Source organism: Microtus ochrogaster, unplaced genomic scaffold (genome assembly GCF_000317375.1).
Source record: "Microtus ochrogaster isolate Prairie Vole_2 unplaced genomic scaffold, MicOch1.0 UNK24, whole genome shotgun sequence".
In the NCBI taxonomy this organism is placed as follows: Eukaryota; Metazoa; Chordata; class Mammalia; order Rodentia; family Cricetidae; genus Microtus; species Microtus ochrogaster.
In genome coordinates, this window is record NW_004949122.1 from 5355357 (window position 1) to 5364519 (window position 9163).

The 9163-nt window shown below is 45.1% G+C and overlaps 1 protein-coding gene across 2 annotated transcripts in view; it reads right to left on the reverse strand.

The window, feature by feature from the left end:
* LOC101995908 (fas apoptotic inhibitory molecule 1) overlaps positions 1–4839 on the reverse strand; it is a 12101-nt gene extending 7262 nt beyond the window's left edge. Inside the window, exons 1-2 of one of the 2 annotated variants that reach the window (XM_005367823.3) lie at positions 4682–4839; positions 370–426 (exon numbers count right to left, since the gene is read on the reverse strand). In XM_005367823.3, coding sequence (XP_005367880.1) covers positions 370–413 — 44 coding nt within the window. In that variant the 5' untranslated portion in view covers positions 414–426; positions 4682–4839. The remainder of the gene's footprint in view (positions 1–369; positions 427–4681) is intronic. The other variant, XM_005367824.3, reaches the window with a different exon arrangement.
* Positions 4840–9163: the final 4324 nt, after the last annotated feature.

Consider the following 9163-nt stretch of genomic DNA (forward strand, 5'->3'; position numbering starts at 1 on the left):
GAGGCCAGCCTGGTCTACCAAGGGAGTTCCAGGACAGGCTCCAAAGCTACAGAAAAACCCTGTCTCGAAAAACCAAAAAAAAAAAAGAAAAAAAAAAAGAAAAAGAAAAGGACGGGCGTCCCAAGTCGACCTGACCTTATAAAAAAAAAATAATAATAATGTTCAAGTGATTGCATGACTTCTGTGCCAAGAATCGATGGAAGACGATGCCACATATATGGTGGCCACATCCTCGTGTAAGTCAGAAAGCAGACTCTGTCTTCTACAATGACACAGACCATGCCTCCAACAGACACAGAACTCTCCGGACCTATCCTAACAATCCCGGGACTGTCAAAGGCTAGTTTTATTGCAAAACAAAGCATTTACCTTTCATCATCTTCAAAGATAGGACTGTCATCTCCAGATGCCATGGTTAGCAACAGTCTGCAATCCAATTAGCAGCCAGGAAAGAGAAAAGCAGAAAGCAGCAGAGAGAGGTTGGGAGCAACAAAGACAGCTACAAAGGGGTTTTTAAACTTTGCAATCCTTTCAGAAGTTGCCTGCATGCTCCGATGAAGCTACAGTTAAGTACAGCAGAGAGGCAGGCTTTGTTTTCAGAAAGAGTTTGAACACACAAATTAGCCAATTCCACTTTTCTATCTTAAGCATTTATAATTTCTTAAAAATAAGTTTATTAAAACAGGGTAATAAACCCGAGTTTATCTGGAATATTACATCATCTTCGAGTTGCACATTCGAGGCTAAGGCCAGCCCCACTCCCGGGTGTCTCAGCCTGGAACACAGAAGCCCCGTGGGTCTGCGGCAGTGCTTCAGGGAGCACATCAATGTTCGACAAACAGCTTGGCCCAGTGAATACGGAAACCTCCAAAGCAAACACGATGGCAGCATCAATATTCAGGGTGAAATTTAAAACCCAATTATATAGTTAGATTTTAGAAAGCGAAAACATAATTTAAACCAGTTTCCTCCAAAGGAATTGTGAATGTGTGTGACGTAGCTAGGGATATGCTGGCCTGCTGTGTGGGAGCAAAGTTTATTTACTCATTTACACAAGCTAGTAGGTCCACAGTCTGAAGACTCATTCAGTTTATCAGAGAGTCTCACCTAGAAGCAGAGACCAGGACCGGGCAACGAGGGCACTGCTTCGGTGTTGGTTTCACAAGGCAGAAGTGCGTCTACACTTAGGTGCGCAGTAAACACAGCATGGAGGAGGCTGCAGCACTAAGGAACTACTCAGAAGCCTGCAGACGCTAACAGGCACAGGAGGCACATATGAGAGAGCTACAGCGAGCAGCCTGCTCCTGCAAAGCTATTAGGAATTTGGCTGTGTTTTGCTCCCCAGGCCTAGCCCAGTTTTAACACTCTCCTCAACGAGTGCCTTCGCCCCTTGGATGACCAAAGGCGCTCAACAGTGAGAGACTGTCAACCCCTTTTGGAAAAAGTCAGGAGCCACAGATTGCTTTTCCAAGATGTTAGAGAAGAAAGGTTTCTATGCATGGCAATGGAATACAGTCAGGGGTGTGATATAACTGCTGGAGGCAATCTCTGAAAATCAGAGAGAAGGAAGGGATGGCACTCAAATTTTGCTATTATACAACTTTTAGATTGTTCGCCACTCAAACCTAAAACTGTTGGTGTATTTTGGATTATAAAGAACTCCAAGTACTACTAAGATGCACTAAATAAAGCATGGAGGCTAGGGAGACAGCTCAGGGGTTAAGAACACGTACTGCTCTTCCAGAGAACGCTAGTTCTGTTCCTCCCACCCAGGTCAGGCAGCTCACAACCACCTGTAACTCCAGCACTAGGACGGCCTGCTGTCTTCTTCAAGACTTTGAGGGCACCTGCACTCGAGTGCATGCGGGTACCCCCACATACATGCGCACATAATTTAAAAGTAAGTTTTTTAAAAAGATGACTTATGGAATCACCTTGATTATACACCTTTTCTAATCCAAGCATAAAAGACACAGAGTCACTGGTGTGATGGAGCACGCTTTTGATCCCAGTACTTGAAAGGCAGAGGCAGGCAGATCTCTGTGAGTTTGGGGCCAGCCTGGTGTACAGGTTGGGTTCTGGGACAGTCAGGGCTATGTAGAGAGAGCCTATCTAAAACAGAAAGAAAGAAAGAAAGAAAGAAGGAAAGAAAGAAAGAAAGAAAGAAAGAAAGAAAGAGAGACAGAGAGAGAGAGAGAGAAAGAAAGAAGGAAGGAAGGAAGACAGTGAGTCTTCCACAGTGAGTTCAAAGGGAAGTTAAAAACCAAGATTATGTTTTATCTAAAACATTCTAAGCTATTAACAGATATTCATACATGTAACAATTATTCATAGATATTTAGAGATTAGTGATCTTAAGCCTGCCAGGATGGTGCAAACCTTTAATTCCAGCACTCAGGAGGCAGAGGCAGGTGGTTCTCGGTGAGTCTGAGGCCAGCCTGGTCTACAAAGTGAGTTCTAGGACAGTCAAGGCTACACAGAAAAAAACTGTCTGGAAAAAACATACGCACAAAAAAAAAAATTGTGATTTTTTTTCACTAATAAGTTAGAGTACACATCTTAGGATTTATATGTGACCATTTATATAAAATGATCAGAGTAAGCAACTACCTGACAAATTATATTTGTGTATATCAAATTGGCAAAACACAAATTCACAAATCAATACAAAACTAATTTCTATGTGTTTTTTCTATAGATATGGTCAAATAAGAAAAAGGCTGCCTTAATGAAAGTCAGCAGCACTTCAGTTTTTCTATGTTATCTGCTGTTTTTAAGCAAAAGACAATTTTTTGTTTTTATTATTTTTAAATGTGTATGTGTGTGTGCACGTGCGCGCGCGCGCACACACACACACACACACACACACACACACACACACACAACTACGAATCCCATGGAGGCCGTAAGAGGATGGCAGGGCCCCTGAACCTGGAGTTACATACAGGTGGATGTGCACCTCTGAACTCTGGTCTTCTGCCACAGCAGCAGGCCCTCTTAACCACTTGTCATTGCTCCTGAAGGCTTAAAACGCCTCTTTTAAAAGCTGTGGAACCTTAATCAGCATTTTGTGGCTTCTGAAAGGCTGTGAAGCTTCGACTCCTGAGACATTTTCAAGGAGCGAGAAACCATAAAGTGTTTTCTACAGAAGGATTAGACCTTGCCACAACCCAGCCATACAATTTATGAAAGAAAAGTCACAATGAAACCCAATGGGCTCACCCCGTCTAGACCCTCTCCCTCACTGTGGGGAAATTGCAGGAAGGAGACACCCCTGTAAGGGACACTCACTGCTTTTCCTAGGTTCTTACTTTAACCTGCTCAACTTTCCCACATGGCCAAGAGGGCCCTGGGTGTAAAGAAGCTTCTTCCACAGCATCCCATCTCTAAATAATCCTCAGCAACAAATCTCATACAATGTAGAGAACACGTTCAGAACAACTCAAGAGTCCTGCCTTTGGGTCACTACAAGTTTCACCAGAACTTCCACTATTCTTATGACCTGTGACCTTACACATTTCATCCCAAGTTCAGCACTTTAAAAGTTCGTTGGAGTTGCTCTCTTGGCCCAATAGTTGTGGGGTTTTGTTTGTTTGTTTTTATCACTCTGGCTGTGGGCAATACAGTGCATAGGAAACCTTCCAGTTTCCCCTTTGTTCCATGCCTGCATTCACATCTAAAGTCTAATGCTACCACTCTGTCATGCGCCACCATCAATACCTTTTTAACATAAAAGCTTACAAAGCAGCCAACAACTCCCAAATGACTAACGACCTGCTAAGCACTCGGACTCTGTGGAGATGATTTTACTAGAAACTGTATTTCCAAATATCCATTCAGTTAATTATGATGACTTCACCAGGCAGTAACTAACACCGCCCACAATGATATTTACTTAAGCACTGATTGCAATGTAGAGAATTTTATATTCGTGTTTACACGCTGTTACAGGTGGCAGATTAAATGCCACGTTAGATCGGTTAAACAGCAAAACAACTCACGTTGCCTGTCCCACCGGTGATCTTCCACCTTGAGTAGAGTGTGAATTGGCTGAGTTTCATTAAACTAATTCATTCCATACCTGAGACAGGTTTCCAAGTCAGCCTTCGCAAGGGGGAAACTACAGAATTCTAGGAAGAGACTACAGAATCCCACTCTGGCCGCTGTAAAATAACAGGCTCCTGCATTAAGCAACTCCAGTTGATCTTATTACAACATTAGAAAGGTTCAGAAATAAAAGTATCCCCAATGCCAACCTGCACGAAAGAACTAGCCAGAGCCAGCAAGAATGCTGCAGCGGGCTGCTCCAAAGAGCTCCCGTCCACGGAGTACCTACAACAGGGTTAGCTCGGCCTCGCGCAACCACCGGGAGAAGAGGCGTGTGTTCGGTTCACACCTCCCCTGGGTATTTCGGTCAAGGCCACACGGGACGCGTGTGCTACTGCAACCCGATTGTAACCGCTCCGAAGCCGGAGAACCTCGGATCGCACCACAAATGCTGCACCTGAGGGTCGGCAGATGCGGGGCTTCCGCACTGACCGGCCCGGCCGCCCCTCACCCACGCCCTCTGGGGCCTCCGGCCCTGAGCCCAACGCGGATCGTAATCTGCCGCCCGAGGCCTGGGCGCCGCGCACCTCGGAGCCAGCCCGCCCGAACCTCCAGTGCCACCTCCCGCGCTCACCTGCCCGGCTCCCGGCCACGGGCTCCTGATCCTGCTGCGCAGTCAGCAGCTAGCTCCCGGGGACGCGCCCGCCCGGCTCCCGCAGCCGCATGCCGGGGTCCCAGCCTCCAATTGCCTTCCGGGCTCACCGAGACACCCGCCCACTGCTCGACTGAGCCTGCGCGAGTGCGAGACCCCACCACACACACACCCTCCAGAGGCCCCACTCATCAACCGCGCGAGAGCCAATACCCGATGTCCGCCTCCTGAGGCCCCGCCTATTCTCCGAACTGGAGCCAATCCCGCTTCTCCTGTGCGCCCCGTTGTGTGCCCCGTAGCCGCTAGGACCTACGGGTGGTAGTGTCTTGGTACTGCCCTCTGCTTGTAGCCTTAGGGATAACCCGCACCTCCTGGTTGGGCAGCTCCTCTGCAGTCACCCTTTGTTTTCACAGCCCAGCTGGCCTTCCATTCCTTGCAATATGAGCGATCATTTTAGGCGGAAAAGTCCAGCCTCTGGAACACGTCTGTGTTCATCTCTGCTCAACCGCAGATGATGTCTTAGCCCAGAGATTTTTTGCTTGTCTCCTCTCCCTGTTGTAGGGAAATTTCATAGCCTTTCCTTTAAGTGAGATGCTTGAATGTCTCTTCCTGACAGCCAGACCTTGGGGATAGTGCTCAATGATGGGGCACGTAGCTATCCTGGGTGAGGTCCTGGGTAACCTGTGTAGCCCTCTCTGGCTGTCCTGGAACCTGGAATCTGTAGACCAGGCTGGCCTTGAATTTACAGAGATCCGCCTGCCTCTGCCTCTCAAGTGTTGGGATTAAAAGAATGTGCCACTATCGCCCTGCTACTTAACTTATTTCTTTTATTTTAAAGATATATATAATACGTGTACACACACAAACACTATATTGTCTCGATTGCAATCCAGGGCTATTGTAAAAGCTCAGGCAAACAATTGCATAGTCTGGGGGGAAATCTACAGATAAATATTATAAAGTAAAGAAAACAAATCAATTCAGAGATTAAAAAAAAGTTTGACCAAGCATGGTGGTGCATGCCTTTAAGTCCAGCACTTGGGAGGCAGAGGCGGGAGGATCTCTATGAGTTCAAGGCCAACTTCAAACTCTCCAAAGTGAGTTTGGTTTACAAAGTGAGTTCCGGAACAGCTAGAACTCTTACACAGAGAAACTCTGTCTAGAAAAACAAACAAAACAAAAAAGGTTGATAAAGATCTTGGTTTGGGAGCATTTTGTGCTTGTTTGGTTGATATTTAAGAGACTCCCACTGTATAATCAGTAATGGCCTCACATTTGGCTTCCACTGCTTGGATACAGCATCTAGTTAGTACTCAGGAGGTTGAGAGGCCGATTGCAAGTTCCAGGCTATCCTGAGCTCTATAACTGAACTGTGTTTCAAAAACTAAAATAGTATGACTTCTGCTTTAGTGAAGCAAAAGTATGAGGCAAGATACCCGCATTAAAAACCATTAAAGAGCATTATTAGTCTATCTAATATTTTGAAAATTCTGCCTGACATGGCAATACATTTTTAAAGAAAAGAATACAAATGGAAGATAACTGGAGAAAACAGATGACCCTTGACATAGAAGAGTTTCTGTGAACATGTTTTTTAATTTATTTATTTATAATGTATATAATGTTCTGTCTGCATGTATGCCTGCCAGCCAGAAGAGGGCACCAGATCTCATAGATGGTTGTGAGCCACCATGTGGTTGCTGGGAATTGAACTCAGGACCTCTGGAAGAGTAGCCAGTGCTCTTTACCTCTGAGCCATCTCGCCAGCCCCTGTGAATATGTTTTTAAATACCAAATGATGCTTTAAAATTTTTGGTGAAATATACAAATAGAATATTAAGAGGAAGGAAATATAAATGGTGAATTCAAAAAGAGATTACTATTTCTGATCCCCAGAACTGAAAAAAAATTTAATCTTACCACAAACTCAACCAGTTGCAAGTCAAAAATATTTTGTAAGGTCTGAGCAGTTGCTAGCATGAGTGAAACCATTGGTCTAATACTCAACACTACAAAGCATACATACAGACTCAGTATGCATACATGTATACACATATATTTTAATTGGACTGACTATATGCAGATTCATTATTCCTGTCTTTCTAGTCTACAAATAGAATATGACTATTTATTTATATAGCAATTATATTAGTTATTTTAAATAATCTAGCAGTGATTAAGTACATGCATGGGATTGGACATATAAGCTCTGTGCAAATACAGGGACATTATATATGGAATATTAGTGTTTCTGGATTTTTTTAAGTGCTGGGGATTAAGCCCAATGCATCACACATGCTAGGCATATGTGCTACCACTGAGTTAAACCTTCAGCCCTCATCCTTAGATTTCGGTACCTACTGGGAATGGCTGGAACTGATTCTCTGCAGATAGCAAAGGGATGATGACTGTCTATAAACTGAGTGACTTAAACAAGAGAAATATATTCCCTCACAGTTTGGGATGCAACAAGTCCCAAGTCAGGGTGTTGGCAGAGTTGGTTGTTTTGGCTGAGAGGGAAGCCCTTTCTGCTGGTTTTACATCTTTGACAGTCCTTAGTTAATAAAGGTATATCCTCGTCTCTGGCTTCATCTGTGTATGTGTGTGCGTGTGTGCATGAGTGTGTGTGTGCATGCTCACATGCACGTATGTGTGTGTGTGTGTTTGTTGTGCACATATGTGAACAATTTTCTTTTTTATAACAGGCAAGTTGAATAGAGTTAGAGACCATTTAGACCAGTTAGTGTCTTCATTTTAACTTTGTAAAAACACTCAGGCAACAAAGTCATATTCTGAGGTTCTGTAAATTAGCACTTCAACATATGAATTTGGAGGAGGGAGTAATTTAGCCCATAACATACAGATACAGAGGAATACTGAAGGCAGAGGCAGAGTTTGGAGTGATGCAGTCACAAGTCAAAGAACAACCAAGGACTGTTGGTGATCATCAAAATAGGCAAAACAGGGAGGAGTTCAGAAGCTTCAGAGGGAGCAGGGCTCGCCAGTGCGTCATGTCAGGCCATCAGTCTCTGGAACTGTAAGAGAATGCTTTTCTCCTCCTTCTCCCTTCCTCCTCCTCCTCCTCCTCTTCCTCCTTCTCCTCCTTCTCTTTCTGAGATAGAGTTTTACTATGTAGCCCTGGATGGCCTGGAACACACTAGATACACCAGACTGACCTCCACCTCCTAAGAGATCAGCCTGTCTCTTCTGGGATTAAGTCATGTGCCACCATGGCTAGCTCATGTTGCTGACTTATGTGCCTCCCTGTTACTGTTTGCCCCTCTACTACCATGTAAATTCTGTCAGGAAGGAAAAGGGATTTGTTTTGGTTGGGGCTTTGTGGGAAACCAGGCTAGCGTCCAGAGGCACAGACGGCCCGGGGTTGAATCCTGTCTTTGCGATCTGCCTCTCTCTGCCTTACATAAATAGCTCCATTTCTGTGGATCCCAGGTTCCTCTCCTCTCCCAGGTGGAATGAGGATGCCTTCCCTCCTAGGGTGGTCAAAATGAGGAGATACAAAGCATGCAGAGTTTAGACACAGCACACCCTCACCTGTGTATCCAATATCCCCAGAGCCGATACACAGTAGGTATGTATGCACATGACACGGCATGCTAGTTTACATGTCAAAGTCAGGTGACCCATGAGCAGAAAGGGCAGAACTCAAGTCCAGGCTTATTTGATGTCACTCTCTGCTGCCATGTGATCTACCTTCTGGAAACATGTTCTAGGTTCATCTCCAGGCATCTCCAGGTAATTCATATCACTAGTGCTAATGAGAACTGAGTTCAGGAGGAAATGGCACCAAAGAGGCGCCTCAGCCAGATGATCTGAGCTATGCCCTTGCACACCTGTAGCATGATTAATAAAAACCCAGAGATAGATATTGGGGTTCAACCTGAAGGTCAGAAAAGCAAAACAGCCAGCCCCTGGCTCTTACCTCTACCTCAGTCCGAAATGGCAATCCTGCCTCCAGGAGTCTCAGCTGTGTGTGAGAGCTGTCTCCTCCCATCTTACATTCCTCTCTAGTGCTGGGATTAAGAAACTGCACCACTATCACCTGGTTACACTCTGGTAAATCAGTGTGGCTACTGGGATTAGAGGTGTGTGTCACCACTGCCAGGTCTGTAAGGCTGAGCAGTGTAGCTGTTTTACTCTCTGATCTTCAGGCCAGCTTTACTTATTACAATACAAATGAAATATCACTACACACACCACTCCCAGCACTGTCTTGATCCAATGTGGTCTGCCTGTCCAGTTTCTCAGGAAGAAAGAACAAACCTCCATGTAGCTCCCAAGGGCAGGAGACTGCCACCTGACTGCCCTTGTCACCTCCTGCTCCCATGCAGCCTGTCCCTTCTACCTGCATTATTTCCAGTTTCTTTTCAGCTTCATGATTTAAATGCCATACATTTAACTGCCCCCCAAAAGCCTTCCCTTATGTCCTGGGATTTTTTTTTTTTT